This window comes from Thrips palmi, unplaced genomic scaffold (assembly GCF_012932325.1).
Source record: "Thrips palmi isolate BJ-2018 unplaced genomic scaffold, TpBJ-2018v1 HiC_scaffold_12, whole genome shotgun sequence".
NCBI classification, from domain to species: domain Eukaryota; kingdom Metazoa; phylum Arthropoda; class Insecta; order Thysanoptera; family Thripidae; genus Thrips; species Thrips palmi.
Window position 1 is genome coordinate 3681185 of NW_023144623.1, and position 22896 is coordinate 3704080.

Here is a 22896-nt window from a genome sequence, read left to right on the forward strand (position 1 = left end):
TTTTATCTGCAGTACCAGTTGGGCGGGTTAGCGAAATTTTCATCTGCTTGTTTTGGGGACGTGCACCAATAATTCGAAATAATTTGGAGCAGGTTAAGTGACGCAGAGCAAATGTTCTATGAACATTTTCCCTGGCACCATCATCTCGATCTCGATCATCTTGATCATCTCGATCTCGATCATCTTGATCATCTCGATCATCTTGATCATCTCGATCATCCCGATCACCTCGATCATCCCCCGTGATGATGGCTCACTTCTCGCGTAATCCGCGTGACTGTCTTTATGGCGGGGCACTCTATCGCTCTCCCCACTTTGTGCACGTGCAACCAGGTCGTGCATATCTCTCTCTCTCTTTCTCTCTCTCTCTCTCTCTCTCTCTCTCTCTCTCTCTCTCTCTCTCTCTCTCTCTCACACACACACACACACCAAGGGAGAAACGGAACGCGTGCACGCACGCACGCACACACACGCACACACACACGCGCATGCGGAACAGTTGCAAGATGCTTGCCGACCAGACCGGAACGGCACACGCCACTCTTACACACACGCACACACACACACACACATACATACATACACTGACATGTTGGTGGATACACTGCGCCAGTCAGCAATAATCGTCCTATTGTGGCGCGGTGCGGCGGTCCAGCGCATTGCGCGATGTTTTCCCACCCGTGAGAAAAGGAGGGGAAGAGGGAGGGAGAGGAAGACTGGGGAAGGGAGGGGAAGGGGGAGGAGGATCGAAAGGGGGGTTGGAAAGGTATAAACAGTACCACGCTGCGGTTCGAAACGAAGTTCGCGAAAGGGATTGAAAATCGCGGCCCTGGAAATACAGAAAGGGGTAAAAAGTGGGGGGGAGGGGGGCTAGCGGGATGGGGCAGAGGAGGGGGGAAGGGACAAAGGGGGAGCCGCTTGATAAAGATTTTGACTTGATCGCTGCGCTCGTCAGAGCCCCAGGGAGGGAAAGGGGGAGGGGGGGGGGGATGAGCCGCAAGCCAAAAGCAATATGGGGCCTCAAAAGTGTGGATGGATATTTTTCATTTTGAATTTGGAGAAATAAATATTCCAATCGTGTCAAATTAAATTTGATGCGTGGATGATACGCTGCTGCATACTTGATCCAGGAAGCGGAAGAAGGGGATAACTCAATTTTGGCCATTTTTCAGGAGAAACAAAAAACTGTTAGCAGGGAAAACTAAAACAAAACAAATGAATGTTGCAGATGTTAATAATTTCAAAAAGCATTAGTAAAATTTTGGAAAAAAAATCAAAAGTGTAAGGTCACTCCGTAGAGGATTTCTGCGACTTATCACTTTCCGTTGAAATGGAAAACAGAGTCAGCTCACCTTATATTTCCTAAACAAAGAGGAATTTGGAGACAAGTCAAGTGGAACAATAGTCTGCATAAAGTGTATGTTACTCTGGTGTATTTTTTGGACTTAGCTCTTTTTTCCAAATTGAAATTTAAAATTAAGGGGGGGTTAAGTTGAGTTGATTCTTTTTACACTAGATCCATAAAAACACAAGTTGAGTTATATCCTTTTGCCAATTTGTCAAACGGACTCATGTAGACTAAGGTTGAGTTATCTCCATTGTCCAATGAAATTTGGACTGTAAAAGGGGTTAAGTTGAGTTATACCCTTTTTCCATGTGGATTTTCTCCCAAACTGCTTGGAATTCAGTCAAATAATTTGGTGTAATGATGTAAACCATTCTAAGGCACAATAATAAAATAAAAACTTAATTTGGGGATGAGTCAAGTTATTCCCTTCTTCCGCTTCCTGGATCACTTGTTCACGAGAATAGAATGAAAGGGTACAATACGCAGCTGGGCTCGGAAAAAATAAGAGGAATGAGACTAACAACACCAACAACTTATCGGGAAAATAGACAAACATCGTGAAAAGTGGCCCTCTACTGAGAAAAACAACAACAACAAAAACTAAGGAATGTTTGTTTCAGTATACCTCAGAAATGTTTGTTTGAGTGGCTCCAATTCAATGTGCTTCGAGAAACCTGTCCAGCCGAAACACAACCAACATGATAGGTGTAGGCCGCCTCAAGCCCTCACGTCCGCACGATTCACTCCCAGGTCAGGTACACTGGCAGGTGCTAGCGCTCCACTGCGCCAACGCCCAAACGGCTCGGAAACCAAGCAAGGCGAACCACGCTAACCCGTGCCCGCAGACTGATTCCGAGAGTCGTTTTCGTCGCTCTGTCTCTCTCGCACCTGCACGCGACGCCATACGAGTGCGAGAGAGTCGAAGCGATGAAAAACGACACACGGAATCCGTTTACAAACTAAATACTTACAGACTTTTTGTACAAGTATGAATGTGTGCAGGTGTAAGTTATAATAAAATTCGTACATAAATTAGGGACAATTCATTTATTACCTCAGCTCAAAATGAAAATATTGTTTCTAATTCATGTATTAAATTGTACGTAGCTTACTTATGCACAAATTAGTGCAATAGTTATAGGAAATGAAAGTACTGCATTAACATTTTTAGTGTGTACTGACCGCGTAAAGTAAACCCAACAAACTCTGCCACCTGTGAAATTCAATAACCACCGATTAATCGCTCTGAACGAAGCCACAGGTGCGGTGCGGGTCCCACCGCGCAGCGTTGGGCGCGAAACGAGCTCCACCCACGCCGGACCGACCGCGGCACTAATCCCGCCAAAAAACAAAGGAAGGCGAGTTGGAAACGAGAAACAAAAAGAGAAACTACACTGCGACTTGTCGCGACAACGCCCGGCCTCGGTGTTTGCCTCCACCTGCGCGGCGGGTGGAGAACCCCCCGGCCCCTGGGGCGCTGCTGGAAAGAAAAGCCAATTGCATTCAGCGCACGGCGCGGCGTGGCGGGGTGCGGCGGTGCGGGGTGGGGCGGGGTGGGGCGGGGCGGGGCGGGGTGGGGCGGGGCGGGGCCTGGCGCTCCAGCTCGTCGAAATGAACTCCAGGACTTATCCCGCTCGCTCAACACGCTCTCTCCTCGCCGCCTCTCCGCCGTATAATTTCATATTAATAACGCGCTGCCGTGCCGTGTCATGCCGTGCCACGCCGTGCCGCGGGGGCTACCGCCTCTGCTGCTGCAGCGGCACCACGGGCAAGGCAGGGCGCGACGAGGCGGCAGTAGCAGCAGCAAGAGCAGCAGCAGACTGATTCCGAGAGTCGTTTTCGTCGCTCTGTCGCTCTCGCACTCACACGAGACGTCCCACGAGTGCGGGAGAGACAGAGCGACGAGAACGACTCTCGGAATCAGTCCGCAGCGGCAGCAGCAGCGACCGGGGCGACGCAGCCAAAGCTGCCACAGGAAATGAGAACAGGGAAGGCCCGCCTGCTCCGGCTGCTCAGCCTGCCGCCTCTCGGATGGGAGCGGCGGGGGAGGGGGGAGGGGAGGGGGAAGGGTGTAAGAACCGCTGCTGCTCTTCGGCGCCGCTTCGCCGCTTTACACGAGACTGGGCCAGTCGGCTAAGCCCGCCCGCAGACCGACGCCGAGAGTCGTTTTCGTCGCTCTGTCTCTCTCGCACTCACGGAGCACGCCGCATAGGTACGAGAGAGACAGTGTGACTCTCGGCATGGGTCTGCCGCGGTCACCGCAAGCCCAATGCGATTGCCTTTTCAAAGTGCGCGCTCACCCGGCGGGTGTCGTCCTGTCTATCTCCTTCCAGCGGGGTGGTTCCGCCGCGCAGAGTGGTCGGCCGTCCGCCTCTCTCACACGCATGGGACGCCCCGGGTGGGTGCGACAGAGAGGCAGCGACGGCCGCACTCACTGCGAGGAATCGGCCTGCAACTGCCCACGCAACCGCACCGCCCTACCCGTCTCTCTCTCTCTCTCTCTCTCTCTCTCTCTCTCTCTCTCTCTCTCTCTCTCTCTCTCCTCACGCTCTACCCTACCCACGCATTCGTTGTACCGCCCCTGTAAAAAATTTTTAGTGCGTTCTCGTGCTTTTCTGGTGCGCCCGTAGTGCATTATCGTGCAATCGAAGGGCATTCACAGTGCGTTTTAGTGCGAACATGGAGCCGCCGTAGTGCAATTTCGTGCAATCATAGAGCATTCGTAGAGCATTTTAGTGCGAATGAAGTGCAGTGGTAGCGCAAGCGCAGCGCATTCGTAGAGCGAATTAGCGCTAGCGTAGTGCATTCGCAGCGCGCGTAGCGCAAACGTAGTGCAGGCCGCCCGGGGCCGCCCTACCCGCGTCCATCAGCCGCAGGGCAGCGCCTGGAGCCAAATTCCAAACTTGACCGAAGACACATCACCCTACAGAATTAGATTCGTCTCAAGAAGACAAACAAAAAATGTCAACACATATCATGGGTTAAAATGGAAAATGAAAGAATTATTGAACTTCCAATGTCTTTTTGACCATTTTTGCACTCTAAAAATCCAATAACTCTTTCATTTTCCATTTTAAGCCATGACATGTGTTGACATTTTTTGTTTGTCTTCTCGAGATGAATCTAAATCTGTAAGGCAATGTCTATTTGGTGAAGTTTGAAAAATCACTCATCTCAGCGAAGTTCAAACCCTGCAACAAAGCCGCTCTTGTCAAAATATCTCCAGCCCAAGGTGGTCCGAGGTGAGAGATTGGGTCACGGAATCGGTTTAAACATTGTGGGCTCAACAGTTACCATTAGGACCTATCAACACTGAGAGGGAGGTTGGCCAGCACAAACAACACCTGAGATATTTACATTTATCTTCATTTGACAAATTTAGCGGGAAAATGTCGCTTTTTGATCTTATGATAGTTTAAGTTGTTTGCTCAGTACTGGTTTGTATTTCCTCTTTCTAGTCATAAAAAGAGGAGAAAAATGGTGCCGACCAAGTTTTGAACGTTGCTTGGTTTGGCCTACTCAAGGAATTTTGTCGAAATCATCGAAACTGTCATCCCCAAAATAATCCACATAAGATTTGTCCCTGGTGGGGTGGGTCTCATTTCACTTCCTCTCCTCTAATGAACAATTACTATAAAGTCCCTGGGAGCAACAATCTGACAGGAATTATCATGACTACCCTCATTTTAGATAGAATCTAGGGTCAAATCTTAGGTGGATTATTTTGGGGATGACAGTTTCGATGATTTCGACAAAATTCCTTGAGTAGGCCAAACCAAGCAACGTTCAAAACTTGGTCGGCACCATTTTTCTCCTCTTTTTATGACTAGAAAGAGGAAATACAATCCAGTACTGAGCAAACAACTTAAACTATCATAAGATCAAAAAGCGACATTTTCCCGCTAAATTTGTCAAATGTAGAAAAATGTAAATATCTCAGGTGTTGTTTGTGCTGGCCAACCTCCCTCTTAGTGTTGATAGGTCCTAATGGTACTGTTGAGCCCACAATGTTTAAACCGATTCCGTGACCCAATCTCTCACCTCGGACCACCTTGGGCTGGAGATATTTTGACAAGAGCGGCTTTGTTGCAGGGTTTGAACTTCGCTGAGATGAGTGATTTTTCAAACTTCACCAAATAGACATTGCCTTACAGATTTAGATTCATCTCGAGAAGACAAACAAAAAATGTCAACACATGTCATGGCTTAAAATGGAAAATGAAAGAGTTATTGGATTTTTAGAGTGCAAAAATGGTCAAAAAGACATTGGAAGTTCAATAATTCTTTCATTTTCCATTTTAACCCATGATATGTGTTGACATTTTTTGTTTGTCTTCTTGAGACGAATCTAATTCTGTAGGGTGATGTGTCTTCGGTCAAGTTTGGAATTTGGCTCCAGGCGCTGCCCTGCGGCTGATGGACGCGGGTGGGGCGGCCTCGGGCGGCCTGCACTACGTTTGCGCTACGCGCGCTGCGAATGCACTACGCTTGCGCTAATTCGCTCTACGAATGCGCTGCGCTTGCGCTACCACTGCACTTCATTCGCACTAAAATGCTCTACGAATGCTCTATGATTGCACGAAATTGCACTACGGCGGCTCCATGTTCGCACTAAAACGCACTGTGAATGCCCTTCGATTGCACGATTATGCACTACGGGCGCACCAGAAAAGCACGAGAACGCACTAAAATTTTTTTACAGGGGCGGTACGAGTGCTGGCGCCTGATTCCAAATAGGGTCGCTCCGTCGCTCTCTCTCTCTCTCTCTTCTCTCTCTCTCTCTCTCTCTCTCTCTCTCTCTCTCTCTCGCACCCCTTCGGAACGCCGCATGAGTGCGAGAGAGAGAGAGAGACAGAGTCACGGAACGTTCCTGCGAAACCAGGCGGCAGAGTGAGGGAGGCCCGGAAAGACCCATTAGGTGACGGTTCCAGAGTGTGACTCGCCCCCACCTGTGCCTCAAGGACGAACACCAACCTAGAGTGCGGACGAATATTTCTCGTTTTTAGTCTAGAAGATTAAAAAGAAATTGTTTAAGGACATAAATCTGTACTCGCACTTTATTGGCTGAGCGATAGCGAAGCCCGTTACTCCAGTGGGGTTGAAAAGTTTTGTCTGTCTGTCTGTCTGTCTGTCTGTCTGTCTGTCTGTTTGTCTGTCTGCGTGTGTGTGTGTGTGCACTACTCCTCCTGAACGGCTCGGCCGATCTGGCTGAGATTTTGCAGGGTCATTAGGTATGTCCTTTGCTCGCCACACACCAAAATTCAGCTTTCTATCTCAATTCATTCGGTCATATTAGCCAAAAAACACTTAAAAACCGGCAGAAAAAAGACAATTTCTTAGGTACTTTCAACTTAGTGTCAAGTTTCATATCGTTTCATATGTTTTTGAGGCTGCTGATGACGAAAATAGAACCCGTTCGGATCCCCGACTGAAAGTTGAATCCGATTGGTGTAGATTTTGATGACCAAATGCTATTTTTGAGGGGATCACGCCCATTTCCACGGCCTGCCTAGGAAAGCAGCCTGCCGAAGGCAGGTTAGCGCCGCAGGCCAAGGTAGGTGTAAACGCCAGGCGTGGATGGTCGAAACTGGCGCAGCATCGCGAAGCCTGTTACGACAAGACACGGTCTGGCGTACACCTACCTTGTAGAATGAGTGTTCTGTCAGTCTTGAGGGGGAAATGACTTGAGTTTCCTTTGAAATAAAGAGAGATAAGGTTGAAATTGCGTCGCAATAAAGTGGAATTAACTTGAATTTGAAATAAAGATAAATTTTTCGAAGTTGTTTGCCTCTCAATCAGTCTGAACCGAGGGGGGAACAGCTTTCCACATTTATTGTACAAAAGTTGACCACATTCCACAGGTGCCAAAAACGCCTGTAAGTAGGCAACATGTGTGGCAAAACGCCAGAAATTTTGCAAATTCTTGCACATTTACACAATCATTGTCCACAAAGTTTTACAGTGGGCCACCCCCTCGGTCTGAACACTTAAAACTCCACAAAGATTGCGCGAAGATACGCCCTTGTTGCACCCACGTTTATTCACACGGCCTGGCGCCTGCGAACTCAAGGGTAGGCCGTCCCGCCACGCAGCCAAGTGCACGTGCTGCCTACCTGCCAGGGGCTCACATCGCACACCCATTGACCAGGGCAAGATTCTAGAGACACGGTCACAGTGACTGCAGGGCCGTGGTGAGGGCAGACCGCGGCCGTGGCCAGAGCGGCGCGCTGTGAGCCCCTGACAGGTAGGCGGCACGGGCACTCGGCAGTGTGGCGGGCCGGCCTACCGTGGAGTTCGCAGGCGCGCAGCGCTGCCGCAACGCGAAGGTGCGCCGCACACAATCACAAATGCCAGGTCCGGTTTCAATTTTGTGACAACACGCGTGCTGACTCTGTGACAACGATAAAGCAGAGCTTCAAGACGAGTGCCGAGTGCTGCTTTCGAGGCGTGGAAATGCATGAAGAAATTTCCCATAACGCGAACGAAATGGTGCAAGCGTAAAACGAAGGTACTTTTCCTTCCTTTTACCAAGGATTTCTTTTTGTGTCTGTCAATGAAAATAGGAAGAAATTCGTATCATGAAGATATATTGCTTCGTATGATATGCTAGCGCAAATTTACTAATATCTCACTGAAAGACATGTAAAGTGTAGGGCTGAAAATTGGTCCGCTGTCCACATACTAAATGTTATGTACAATATTGTACGAGACATCACAGTTTTTTTTTTTGTGCAGACGAGCTTTCCGTACAAATTTAGTACGAAAAACTGCACAAATTTATCCAGTTTCGTGCAAAATCACGGACAAATTTGTACAAAAAGTTCATGAGCACAAAAAACTGTAGTGTCTCGTACAAAATGTGCACAAAAACATTGAGTGTGTAAACCCTTTTGAATTTCGGCGCATGTGCAGCGAGTGCCGCACTACTAGTTTCGGTGGCGAAAATAATGCGGTCCGTTTTTGTCCGCGCTATCGCCGCGCTCCGCCACGCTCCATTGCATCTCATTATGATGCAGCGCGGCGCCGCATCGAAGAGCTGGTCCATTTTGGCCGTCCTAATTCTGGCTTCCGGCCGCACCGCCCTGCCACTCTGTGCCATGCCCTGCCACGCCCTGCCCTGCCACGCCCTGCCACGCCCTGCCCTGCCACGCCCTGCCACGCCCTGCCACGCCATGCAACGCTCTGCCGAGCCATCCCTTACCGTGTCATGCCCTACCATGCTGTTCTCAGCCACGCCTTGCCACGCCTTGCCACGCCGTGCCCCACCACACTGCCACGCCACGCCATGCCCACTCGCGTGGAACATGCCCTTGTTAGTGTCGTGAATGGCGAGACGAGAGCCGAAGATCAACCGCGTGGCCTGCCCTCCCAAGCGTCAGTGACAGAAAGCTGTCCGTTCGGCTCATCCCACCACACTTGCAGTTCGATCTGCATATCTGCATGGGCAAAGTCGTGCCGTTTGGACTAAGTATCTGCATTGGCAAAGTTGTGTCGTTTAAAATAAGTATCAACATCGGTAAAGTTGTGTCGTTTGGACTGGCCAAATCCGTGAAATGTGCTAAAAATGTTAGGAAATACGCTGGACGATGTTGTCGCCCTGCACTCTCTAATTCCGAAAATGAAAACTAAAGAACATACACACACATCTACACCTACACAAACACAAACACACACACACACGCGCGCGCACACACACACACACACACACTACACACACACACTCGCACACGCAGAGACGGAACGACGGGAAAAGAGAAGCAAATTCCAACAAATCAATTTGGAAACTCCGCACCGTGATCCGCAACTTGCTCCCCAGAGCCGATGTCGGCGATGCTGCAGACTGATTCCGAGAGTCGTTCTCGCCGCTCCGTCTCGCTCGCCCTCACGGGGCTTCCCCTGTGGGCGCGAGAGAGACAGAGCGACGAGAACGACTCTCGGAGTCAGTCTGCCGGCCTCTCTGCCGCGTCTCGGCCGCACGCCGCCGCGGCTCCGCTTCTCGATGTCATGCAGTGCACGTTTTCCCAGGAAAGCGCTGCCGCCGCCGCACGCAAGAAAAAAGAAAAAAAAAAGAAGCAGAATTCGGAGAGCTTTTTTTTCTATATCTGCATTTTGCGCGCTGCCACCGCGACGGGGGCGCGGAGTGTCAAGTAGGGAGGGGGTACTGATAAGCATTGGGGGATGCAGGCCTTGCAGGCCGTGTGGCGGTATGCTGGGACAGTGTATCAGATCTTATCAGTGTGGGGGTGGGGGGAGGGGTGGGGGAAGGGCGAGGGAAAGGGGTGGGGCCGTTGATTTATCAGCAGCTGGTGTCATGATGAGGGGCGGGAAGGCGGCGTCAGAGGGATGAACTGGGGGAGGGACGGAGGGGCGCACTTTTAAGGCCGCGCACACTAAATGTTATGTACAATTTTGTACGAGACATCACAGTTTTTTGTGCACACGAAATTTTCGTACAATTTTCGTACGAAAAACTGCACATTTTTCGCCAGTTTTGTACAAAATTGTACAAAATTTTGTACAAATTTGTACGAAAAGTTCGTGTGCACAAAAAACTGTGATGTCTCGTACAAAATTTGTACAAAAATATTTAGTGTGCGCCGCTCAAAATTTCTGCCTTGTTTTAGCGCGCCTTTTGCCGCGATTTTCACACCAGTTTCAGATATTGCACTCGAGAGACGAGGAAAATCGGAGACAAGTTTAGGACTCTCGTGCTCTTTGTCTTGCAAAGAAATTTCCTAAGTTTAAAAGGAAATGGCGCAGCATAGTATTTTACGTTTTTTCTCTGTCTCTTACAATAAAATCCAAGAAAGAACCTTGTTATGGACTTATATCACGTCCGTATTATGCATGTTCACTAACGTCGCTGGAATTTCGATGCGAGAACAGTTAGTACTAGTTCCTTAGTTACAAAGTATATCCTTTGTAAGCTCATAACTGGTCACAATACTTCGTAATATCGAGCTAGTTTCAGTTGTAAGGCCTAAAATTAGTGAGGTTATGAGAGAGTGACTCTTGGTCTCAAGTGAAATCAAGACAATCTCTTCCTGGGAAAACCAGGAACCGTTTTTACCGTGTTCCTCTCGTTATATCGCCGCGTCCTTAATGGAAAAAAGTACGGAAACAGTACGGAACGTGTCTGGTCAATTTTTTTACCTGGACCGTCCGTACCTTGCCAACCACGGAAGTTCTGTACATGTTTTCCGTGCCAGTTTACATGAGATTCGTACGGAGACCACAGGGAACCACACTCTAAATGTTGTGCAGTGAAGATTCTCCATATTATGGTGAAAATGTTCCATATAATGGTGGTGCAGCTGACTTCATAACATATTCAGAATTCACTGCACCTTATAGATATTTTGACGAATTTCGTTGGTATTATGGAGAAAATATCCACCATAATATGTTGGTGCAGCCTTTCACCGTAAGACATTAACAGTGCAGTAAGGAAGGTCCGTACCTTTCCCGTACCACATTATCCGTACCAAACCACGGAATTTTTTGCAGTGTCGTGCGTTAAAAGCACCGCGAAAAGATCAATCATCGTCGCGAGGGCGCGAACAAACGGCGGGCAGAGCGGAGACTCGCCCTTGGCGATCAACAAGCCAGCAGTGCGGTCCATTGCGGGGAGTGAGGGCAGAGGGGAGGGGAGGGGGGCAGGGAAGGGGAAGGAGGGCGAGGCCACTGATGGCCATGATGACGAGCCCCAGGCTGCCGCCACGCCCCGCCACGCCCCGCCACGCCCCGCCACGCCCCACCACGCCACGCCACGCCCCGCCACGCCACCTCACAGCGGGACCTTCACAGGCGCCACAAGGCGCCACAAGGGACCCGCCGTGATTGTTCCCTCGCCACTTCTAATTAGCTCCACGTCCGGCGGCAGCAGAGGCGGGGCGGGGCGGGGCGTACTCCACCCCACTCCGGCCTCGCTGGAGATATTTCGCACTCGCCCGAAGCAGCAGCAGGTCCGCGCCGAAAACCACGAACACGAAAAGGAGGAGGAGGGCGACGACTTCCTAAAGGAGCGGTTAATGGGTTAAAGGGATTAAAGCACGGACTGAAGCACCCCCTGTTGGTCAGACGTGAGAAACCTGTGACTGTCATCGTTTCAATTTTCTCGTGGGTAAATCGGTTTTAGAGGTTCAATTTCCAAAAAAAGCCTGATCGGAATAAAACATCCTTTCACTCGGAAATGACGACAAATTAGCGTCAGGTGGAGGTAATTTAGGGACACGGGGTAAACATAAGATGTCTGTTCCCTGCATCCGTGCAACAAGCTCCTATCTTAACTTGGTACCGTCAACAAAAACCTATCTCAATACGCTATCATCAACAACACAACCTATCTCTATGCGCCACCATCAACAACCTATCTCCTTATGTTACAACCCATGTCATAAGAAATGTCATTCCCACAATAAAACCATCACCTCCGGTATGGCATGCACGGTAAAAACGGAGCCTGGTTTTTCCAGGAAGCCAATGGTGAAGGCATAGGCGATTTCCAGGGAGTTCCTGGGAAAACCAGGAACCGTTTTCACCGTGTGAGTTCTAGAATGCTTGTTCAGGAACACGTTGTCCCATTCTTAACCCCGTGTCCCAAAAATTACCCCCAATTGAACCTTCAGCGGAAATTTCTCGAAAGCCCGGAGGGGGCAAAAGGGGGGAACACCGAAAGCGGAAAGGGGCGGGGAGGCGGCAATAACCGATCGCGCGGCGGCGGTTCGGCCAAGACCGGCATGATACCGTGCGCCGCACCTCGTTGGCTGTTGTTCGGCCCCGCCGCCCCATATCGCCTTGGCCACGCCACGCCACGCCGCGCCACGCCGCGCTGGTCGGATGCTGGGTGCTTGCGGTTTGGTCGCGGCTTGGCGTGGCGCGCCGCTCGGCGGCGGATGCGCCGGCGGTGGAGTTTCTGGACGTGGAAATTCAATCTCATTGCGTTGTTTCCGCCCACCGCGCCGGCCGACACACCATTGGCCGCCCCTCCCCCCCCCTCCCCCCTTCCCCCAGACGCAGCGCCCTTCCCTTTCACCGCCTCCCTTCCTGCCGACGCCTCTTTACCCGCCGCCTTCCTTCCTCTTTCCTTCCTCCTTCCTTCCTCTTTCCTTCCCCTTCCTCCCCGTTTACGCTGCCATTCGAGTGGCGCCGAGTGCTCTTCTTTCGGTAATGGCTCCCCGCACAGCGCAGCACAGCGGGCCAAAAGACCGGTGGAGGCGGACGAAATTCTAGACGCGTTTTGAGCTCCAGAGTCGCTAAATGAGCCTCGAACCGGACGTGTGACCCCACCAATGGATTCCTCGTTCGGAGAGCAATCCATTGGTGGGGTCACATGTTCGGTTCGAGTCCCATTCTCTGGAGCTCAAAACGCGTCCGGGATTTTGACCGCCTCCGGTCTCCTGGCGCCCACTGTGCGTCAGCCCGCGCACGCTCGCCCATCACGCACGCTGTCTGCGTCTCCATTTTCAAGTGCAACTCTTTCAAGAGAATGTGTGCTTTTCGCTCCGCGGGGCGACAAGTGGCTTTGGCGTATTGAGATGTCAAACGCAGCCAAGAGCAGCCGTCCGGATGGCAGTCGTCCCCTCCTTCACCTCCTGCCGGCTGATTCCGAGGGGATGTCCCGTCGCTCTGTCTCTCTCGCACCTAGACGGGACGCCCCATGAGTGCGAGAGAGAGACCTCCCACTCAGTCTCCTGTCGCCGCGGTCCCGGGGTTCAACATCCTGCGGCGCCAATCATTTCATCATCTGCCGGCGGGCGGCGGCTTCGCGCTACGCGTCTCCGGGGGCACCGCCCGAAAATTGAGTTTTCTTGGGGAGAAAAAAAGGACAGTACATCATCTTGCTTCTGCTTCTGCTGAGAATACCGTTGTTTAGATCAATGCGTTAGTTTACATCATCCTGAAAAGACGACTGCCAACCTGCTGTAACCATAGCAGCTTCCTGTCATTCATGGGATGAACGTTGAGTAACACTCATTCATTCATTTATTCATTCATTCTTTCAGTCATTCGTTCAGTATTTCACTTTTTCGCTCATTCATTCATTCATTCATTCATTCACTCACTCACTCTTTCGCTCACTCATTCATTCATTCATTCATTCATTCATTCATTCATTCTTTCATTCATTCTTTCACTCTTTCGCTCACTCATTCATTCTTTCTTTCACCCTTTCGCTCACTCATTCATTCATTCTGTCTTTCACTCTTTCACTCACTCATTCATTCATATTCATTCATTCATTTATTTATTCATTCGCTCTTTTGCGTACTCATTCATTCTCTCTTTTACTCATTCACCCGTTCACCCTTTCACTCACTCATACATTCATTCACTCTTTTACTCATTTACCCGTTCACTCACACATACATTCATTCACTATTCCACTTACTCATTCATTTCGCTTTACACTCATTCACCCGTTCACCCTTCCCCTCATTCACCCGTTCACTCACTCATTCGCTCTTTCACTATCTTTCACTCACTCTCACACTCATTCTCATTGCGTTTACACTCCAAATCGAAAGGCGGTAATATATCCACCCTTTACTGGCGGTAATTGGCTATTGGCGGGCTCCAGGTTTTACCGCCAATACGAAGGCGGTACAGAAATTACCGCCCTTACAGAACCGTTTGTACCGCCTTTGGAGAGCTTTACCGCTGATTTCTTGGCGCACTGAGAGAACGTAAAAGGCGGTAATATTTTGTACCTCCTTTTTCGCACCATCTAAATGGCATGCAATGGGCGGTAATACTTTGTACCGCCTTTTTCGTTTAATTTGTAGGGTGCGTAATTGGCGGGCTCCTGATTTTACCGCCAATAGAAAGGCGGTACAGGTTTTACCGCCTTTTCCACACCATGTGTACCGCCAATAGATTTGTAGTGTATCATAGCACATCGGTTCCCCCTTCACGAAAGAGCAGCGCGCGCGACCCGAAAATATCGCGAGTAGGGGCCGCAGCGCGGGACGATGGAGAACGCGGCCAAGTAAAGGTCCCGCCCCACCTCGCCCCGCCCCGCCCCGCCCCGACGTCTCCTCTCGGCGCTGCGCCCTTCTCCTCCAAGCTCCCCCTTACGGCTTGGAGCGGCAAGCGCCCCTCCCCGGTTAGTATAACGGCATCTCTCTCTCTCTCTCTCCGCTCCCCCGACCCCTTGACTCCAACTCCCCCCGAGGGGCTCTGCTCCGCCGGCAGGCCGATTCCAAGGGTCGTCGCTCTGTCTCTCTCGCACCCCTGTGGGCCTCCCCGTGCGTGCGAGAGAGACAGAGACCGGGCTCACGGCGCCTCTCAAAAGACCTCGCCGCCCTTTGTGCTTCGCGCGGCGCAATTATGCTCCTCCAAGTATATCTGCCTCGCGCTTCACTGACACGCCGCCGCGCAACTTGTGCTCTTGTTGTTGTTGCTGGCGCGCCTCGGGCCGCCCGGGCCTTCCCCGCCGCCGCGGCGCGCCCTCTTGTTGTTGTTGTTGCTGGCGAGGCCGGCGCGCGCGAAAGGAGCCGCAAACAATGACGCAGCTACACTGGTACACGCCATCGGCCGAGGAAAAGGGAGAGGCTGCGAATCGCGAGGCGAGACGGATTTCGGGAAAGGGCAAGACGGGTTCTGGAAGGCGGAGCGGTAAACAATGGCTGTTCTAAGTGTATTGCGAACCTAACGGCTTGCTTAGTACTCACGCACAAATGCATGCTTGCAAAAACGCACCGACAAATGCATGCTTGCTAGTACACACTGACAAACGCATGCCTACACGTACACAAAGTCTTTGCCTTGCCGCACGTCGCACCTTGCAAATGCTTTTGCCAAGTCACACTTCACAAATCCATTGCCCAGTCATACTTTTAGATGCGTACAAAAATGCATGCTCGGCAAAGTACAAGCTTTTAAGTGCACATGAGCACCCCAGGCTAAAGTGTTATGCGGGGACTTGCAAACTGAGCAGACGTTGTCGAGTAAGGAAAAAGTTAGTCCAAGAGAAGTTCAAACTTCAAACTGGGAATTTCCGTAGTCGGATTTTTTCCTTTGGTGTCTTCCCTATCATGATTTGCAGACAAAATTCGACACCTGGAGGTGATTTAAACGCGCTACAAGTTAATTGATGTCTGTCGGCTCTCGGTACGTTTTTCTTGACAATGGCAATGTATTAAAATCTAGAATCCGTCTTCCAATGTAACTTGTATTTTTGTCGGGCTTAAATCACAAGCCAATCAAAGGCTAAATCCACAGCTCTACTCACGAACGAGGCAACCGAGAACGAGAGAGAGAGAGAGAGAGAGAGGAGAGGAGAGAGAGAGAGAGAGAGAGAGAGAGGAGAGGGGGGAGGGAGGGGGGAGGGAGGGGAGGGAGAGAGGGAGGAGAGGAGAGAGAGAGAGAGAGAGAGAGAGAGAGAGAGAGAGAGAGAGAGAGAGAGAGAGAGAGAGAGAGAGAGAGAGAGAGAGAGGCAGACGTAGGACTTCTCGCGGCTGCCCCCTGAAATCGCGTCGCGGTGCCGGCGGCCCACGGCGGCCCCAAGAGGCGGGCGGTGGCGCGCTCTGCCGGCGTGCGGCGGAACCTCGCGGCGGGGTGGCTCAATCGATGGCCTTGCAGCGACTCCGTGTCGCGGTCCGCGGCGGGAGGCGCCCTCTGGCGGCGGATAGAGCAAGCTGAAGCAACGCGAACCACCCTCGCGGCCACCAGAGGGCGCGGGCAGCTCCAGCCCGGCGGCTCTTTCTCGGCCTCTCTCTCTCTCCCCTCTCTGTCTCTGTTTGCCTGTCTGTCTCTCTCCCCCTCTCCCTTTCAGCGTCTCTCTCTCTCTCTCTCTCTCTCTCTCTCTCTCTCTCTCTCTCTCTCTCTCTCACCTCTCTCCAGGCACCTAGCACTGCGAGGCGAGGAGACAGAGCGTGCCGAGTGTCACCCAGGCTGCCCCTGACCCTCCTCACCAAGCAGCGAGGGCCAGAGAGAGCGGGGGCACTGAAAAACCTGAAGTTGCGTAGCGGTACGTTTCATTCAAGCATGCAATCACGCTTTAAGTCGAAGGTACAGACGAAATTCTCCCACGCATTTCAACAGGCAGGAGAAACTCGGAACGAAAAACAACGCTTAGAGCCAAGCGTGCCAAATAACAGTGTAAGTTTCAAGTTAGGAGTTCGCCTTGCTTGCCGAGGAACTCCCCCACTTACACCTTTACTGAAAAAAATCAGGAGCCCTTTTTGCAATGCAGTTCAAAAGCGCGCTCAGTTGTCGGAAGACTTTCAGAAACTGTAGTAGAATGCGTTCAGAGGGTTTATCGTCTCAACCAGGAGCTGATTCTACTACACATTTCAAAAATCTGTCAGCCCACACCTAAAACAGACAAGCCCACAGCAGCAATTGTTTCCCCTTTTAACCACGACCAATAATAAACTACCCCACCGGGGGGTGCATCGACAAACACCGCGTGCATGTGGGCCTGTGGGCCTGTGTGTGTGTGTGTGTGTGTGTGTGTATGTGTGTGTGTGTGTGTGTGTGGTGTGTGCGTTCAGTGTGTGCGTGTGTTGGTGTTGTGCTGCAGCCACGCCCCGGGCCCATTATTTCATTACGCGATGATTGAAGTGCCAAACGGGGGCAGGGTGCACCCAGGGCTCGGCCCAGGGCTCGGCCCAGGGTGGGGCCGCGAGGCGCGAGCGGCGCAAGCTGTGCATCATCGATTGCAAGTTATTGATGGGCTGGCACGGCCTCGGGCAGAGGCCTGTGCGTGCGAGTGGGTGAAGGTACACTTGTAAGGTGTGGGTTTATGGTGTAGGTTTAGGTTGAAGGTGTGTTTGAGGTGTAGTAGAAATTTCTTCTAGTGCCCTCTTAAAAAGTTACCAACTATCCCAGGCCTAACAAATAATGTTTCTTTGTTCCTATAAAGCACTGGTGAAATCAAGGCATAAGTGCATAAACGATTTAAGCCCCTCGAAGGGCATTAAAATTTTGCCTGAAAGTCCTTCCAAAGGGTATTTAACAACTATTCACGCCCTCAATGGGCGTGAAAGACTGTTCAGGCCCTGAGAGGTGTAGGGTGCCTTTGTTTTACCAGTGAGGTTAAGAGAAAATATTTCCTTACTATGCGTATAGCAAAATATTAAAAATTTGTCTGATATATGATCGAATTGTGAGGTTTTAGCTAAGAGTTTGTATGAGTGTGTAGTGTTTGTGAGTGCTCGCGCATGTGTGTGTGTGTGCACGCGCGCGCACTCACTGCACTGAACATGAGTGTAAAACTTTGAGTCGTCAAAAGGAATCAAAGTCGTCATGCAAATCCGACAGTTGCGGCAACGAGACTGCCGCTTTGTTTTGGCGTCGCGGCCGCTCTCCATCACCGACATCACAGTGGTGGGTGCAGCAGACTGATTCAGAGAGCCGTTTCCGTCGCTCTGTCTCTCTTGCACCTATACGGGACGCCCCATGAGTGCGAGAGAGGAAAAGTGACTCTCTGCATCAGTCTGCAGTGCCAGTGGCACCAACTTGACTCGAGGAGCCGCATGGCGCGACATGGCGAGACTCACCGCTTTTCACTCGCGCGCTGCTGTCCGACGAGTGGTAACTCTTGCTGCTGGTCACTGCAACAAGAACGAGGGTCGCTTAGAGGATGCGGGGTCGGCCTGCCACTCGAGAGAGACAAATCAAAATGCAGTCAACACGGACACGGGACATGGTGAGCACGGAACAATTGGCATCTCGGGTGGGTCTCACTCAACAACATCGGGCGCAGCATTCTGCTTTCAATAAAATCTGAGAACTTAAGTTTAAACTTGTGCCCGTTTTCGTCTGCAAAGTTTGGATTTCAAAGTTCAATCCTTTTCATAGTGGCAATGTTATCTCGATGGACTTTATGCTACATTCTAATCGCAATTTTGAATGCACTGGACGCCAACATTGTAATTATTTCCGGTTCCCTATACGTTCCTCCTACACAAGCGAGTCCTTTGTAGTAGTGCCATGAAATCTTATTTTATTTAAATAAAGGCAAATTTAATTTGTATCACGGAAACTATTATTAAAGCAATAAAAGTGCTCTTATTACAAAATGAAAGCATTTATCTCATTTCGACAGAACTCCCTTTGGTGAGTGGGTGCTTTCATCTTGCAGCCTGGGCTTGATCTCGCTTTTACACTGGTAAAACTAAAGCGTAACTATATGCTTGAGTCAAGCATAATGTTACGCTTGAAGACGTTGCGCTTGAAGAAGCATAGACTAGAAATTTCCCCATGCATTAAGATAGAGAGATTATTGGTGGATGAGCCTGATACGCTTGATTTCAAGCGTAAACTAACTACGCTTGAAAACAGAGGATAACACTACGCTTTAGTTTTACCAGTGTATCTACCACAGTGGCATTGCCATCGTCCTTCCTGTTGACATGTTTTCCCTTGCTTGCTTACAGTTCACAAGCATGACCGATCAAGGCCAGAAAATTATCCTGACCGACTTTTAACCCGTACAAAAAAAAAGGCCTTTGCCAGACTCCTTTTTTTTTCGTGGCCTCTTTAAATCTGACGACTTTTGTTTCCTCTTCCGCTCGCAGTAACAGCTGGTTCACGGGGCCCAAAACTCGTGTCCGAAGGACGCATCCGAACGCCGCTCTCTCTCTCTCTCTCTCTCTCTCTCTCTCTCTTACCGCTGAACGGAACGGCACGCCCCGCGAGTGCGAGGGAGACAGAGCGCGGCGAGAGTACCGTTCTTCGGAACCGCCCCGCGGTACGCCTTTCCCGCTCTTCGATAAATCACGGCTAATGCGTGATGGTGGCAGAAAAAGTGGGAGCGACGCCGCGGCGTGTGGCACAACACACTGTGGCACTCCGCGAGGTGCTAATTACCTGCGGGGTGCCGAGGAAAGGGGAGGGGGATGGAGGGGGACGACGATCCAGAATATCGTTATCACGTCACATCGGCTGAATTAAAACGATGACGGATGCCCTCCACGCCGCGACCGCCCCCTCGTCGTTCATCGTTCCTCGTTGCGAGCGCCAAACACTCGGCCTTTTTTTATTGTTCCTCACCTATCGCGCGTCCTCGGCGCATCAGCACAGCACTCGAAAAAAAAAAAACAACCAGAAACAAACGTGTGATCTTGTGCGGTTTAACGATTTGAGTGCACCTACTTTCGGAGAAATCGAGTCGATTGAACCGAAAAGTCCTCGGAAGTTCGCAAAACTTCAGTCCCGTTTCGCCAGTTTTGTACTTTCAAAAATTAAGTTATCGGAATAGGGCTTTTCTTCTCCACACGATAAAAATAATGCCTCTGCATTTTTTTTTCAAAGTTGGCGGGGAAGTGCTGTTGTTCACCTTTTCGTTTATTTCATTCAGTTATGACTACTTTTGAAAAGGTATATGTAGTTCTTGCATAGAGAAATTTGAAACACTGAACATCAAAAAACACTTCCTCTGGCTGCTATATTTCGCTACACGGCAAAAACGGTACTTGGTTTTTCCAGGTAGTCCAGTTGAGACAATGCGATTCCCAGAAAGTCCCTGGAAAAATCAGAAACCGTTCTTGTTGTGTAGGCTTGGTATCTTTCATAATACTGACCATAAATCTACTACAGTATACAGCACACAAGGTGCCTGAATTGGCAACACGGTAAAAACGGTACCTGGTTTTCCCAGGAGGCCAATGGTAGAGACATAGGTCATTTCTAGGGAGCTCCTGGGAAAACCAGGAATCGTTTTTACCGTGAAAACCATCCGTTCTCTGAGCTGGCCGCGTCTACGCAGCGTGCGGCAGCATGGCCTCTTGCCGGCCCGGCTCCACCGCCGCCGCCTGGACCAGCGCGTGCCGCCCCGCCCCCGCACCGCCCCAGCAGCCCGCCGCCCCATTGGCCCCGGCGTCGCCATGGCAACGGCAGGGCAGGCTCGGCCCGGCCACCATCATACCTCGGGCCGAGCCGCCGCGGCCGCGATGCCAAACTTATTCCAGAACTCAACCCTGAGACAGACACAACTTTTCGAACGAGATGACTCATTCAGAAAGTGTTATTCGTTGTCGAGATTGGATGAGGCCTCTCCACGATGATGTCATTTCGATGCCAATGTGACACTCGAGGGTTTTCGAGACGGTTTAAGGTGTAACGACATTTTCACGCATGCTCACCGCATGCTCATTATACGGTTCAAAACCAATGTACAAAACAGGTCATGAACAATTGTATCACCGCCAAAGAGATAGTACTCTAATTAAGGTGAGACACCAGCAAGACTGGGGAAATAACACCCTATAGTACCGGTGGTACAATAAAATATCCCCCATTTAATGTCATATCGAAGTATCACCGTTTTACGGTCGTACATTCTAGTATGTTGAGTGTTATCGGTCAGACATGAGACTTGTTTTACCCCTTGAAGGGTGGCAAGTCTCACCTTTCGATTTTTAGAGGTTTGCGCTGGTGCACACTCCCTCGGAAATTCCGATGGCAGAAATTTTTTTCAGCACGGCTGGCCACGCTGAAAATCAAATGGAAAGACTCAGTGCCAAATTGACATAGAGTCTTGCCAAGTTTTTGGCACACTTAAATATCGCCAAAATAAGGTCCGACAAAAATGTCTCGCCAGAAAACCGTCTGACTTTTCACCTGACCACTAAACATAGGCCGCCTAGGCCGTATTGAGTGAGTCTAAAATTCTGGCCAAATTGTGGTAATTCATAAATGTCTCACCCTTAGGTGGTCAGACCGTTCCGTCTGACCAAATTTTGGACCGATTTCCAGCAGTCTGTCCGAAACTTGGCAAGGACTTTTGGTCTCGCGTCTGGCTGAAGTGGCCACAAGTTTAGTCCGACCTCTGGGTTTGCAGTGCAAGGTCTCAGCACTGCGCACAGCAGTGTACCTCGACGCGACCTCGAAGCCCGCTGGGGGCGTTTTCGAAGACCGCCCCAAAGGTCCGCGGGGGCGGCGGGCCTCTCGGCGGGCCTCCTAGGGCGGGCCGAGCCAGGGTCCCGCGTCTGCAGGCAGTTAGTATAAGTGGTGCGGAAATGAAACCTAAAAATAAAAGCCGTAAGTCGGGGCGAAAGTTAACTGGCCAGGTCTTCCCCACCACAGTCCGCGCGGTTCCCTCGCACACCCCGCCTCACCCCACCCCACCCCGCCCCGCCCCGCCTCACCCCACCCCGCCCCACCCCGCCACGGCTCTCATTTCTCTTCCCGGGCTGCTGGGCGAAGAAAGGAGCGAAAGAAAGTTGGGGCGGAAAAGAAATCTGCGCGCAAAAAATTAACGACGGCGAGATAGAATAGTATTTTGATGTACGGCGGCGGGGGCGAGGCGGTCGGAGGGGGAGGGGGGAGCTGGAGCTTCTCCAGGAGGGGCGGGGGTGATTTAGGGCTGCCAGATTACGGCCCTAAGTGGTCCGAGAGGGAGGGGGGGGAGGGGGGAGGACTGTCCCGTGCCGGCCTGGCCCACCTACTGAAGACCAGTAGGAGTATCGTCTTGCGTCATCGAAAATCCGAATCCCCCCTAAAAAAAAGAAAAATTAGAACGGAAGGAAAATAATGACACACCGCGGCAATACGCGCGCGAAGCCACGCAAAAGAAAGAGCACACGACGACCGCGAGGCATGGGGAGGGGAGAAGAAAACGAAGGGTTATGCAAGTTTACAGCAGCGAGCATGGGGCAAGATTGGGGAGTCGCGAGGGCAGGAAAGGGGGGGGGGGGGGGGGGGGGGGGGGGGGGCTCGACCGGACGGACGCCCTTAGCAGGTAGGCAGCCCGCCGTGCACCGCACAGTGGGCCAGAAGACCGGTGGAGGCGGCCAAAATTCCGGACGCGTTTTGAGCCCCAGAATCGCTGAATGGGACTCGAACCGAACGTGTGACCCCACCAATGGATTCCTCGTTCGAAGAGCAATCCATTGGTGGGGTCACACGTTCGGTTCGAGTCCCATTTAGAGACTCTGGAGCTCAAAACGCTTCCAGAGTTTTGGCCGCCTCCACCGGTCTTCTGGCCCACTGTGCACCGCGGCTGAGCGCGTCCCGCCCGGGGCATGGATCGGCCCCGCCTTGGCCCAGCCAGCAGACTGACTCCGAGAGTCGTTTTCGTCGCGCCGTCCCTCTCCTCGCACCTATACGGGACGCCCTATGAGAGCGAGAGGGGCAGCGCCACGAAAACGACTCACGGAACCAGTCTGCAGCGATGCAGGCGGGCTGATTCCGAATAGCAACACCTTTGCCGCGCTGCTGTCTCTCTCGCACTGGATGGATATAGAGCATCCCCAGCGGGTGCGAGAGAGACAGAGCGACGAAAGCGCCGTTCGGAATCGGACCGCACTGTGGTGCAGCACTGTGGCGCCGCTGCAAGGGTGGGAAGGGGGAGGGGGCGGTCATTAGCGCGTCTTCCCCTATTAATGCGTCTTTTTAGCTTTGGGGGTCGAGGCGTGGCGTGGCGTGGCGTGGCGTGGCGTGGCGTGGCACGGCCTGGCGTGGCGAGGCGAGAACTTGGGATTCTGGCAACAGCTCGTTAGAGAAAACTGCCCGACGCGAGGCGAGGCGCGCGAGAAGCCCGGCCGCGATGAGGCCCGCGGCTTCATTTGCGAGGGAAAAAAGAGGGGGAAAAAACAACA

The 22896-nt window shown here is 51.5% G+C and overlaps 1 protein-coding gene across 7 annotated transcripts in view; it reads right to left on the reverse strand.

Moving 5' to 3' along the window:
• LOC117640010 (DNA-binding protein D-ETS-3) overlaps positions 1 to 22896 on the reverse strand; it is an 85802-nt gene that overhangs the window by 44853 nt on the left and 18053 nt on the right. For all 7 annotated transcript variants that reach the window (XM_034376169.1, XM_034376168.1, XM_034376171.1 and 4 more), the window contains one exon: positions 17854 to 17907. In XM_034376169.1, coding sequence (XP_034232060.1) covers positions 17854 to 17907 — 54 coding nt within the window. The remainder of the gene's footprint in view (positions 1 to 17853; positions 17908 to 22896) is intronic.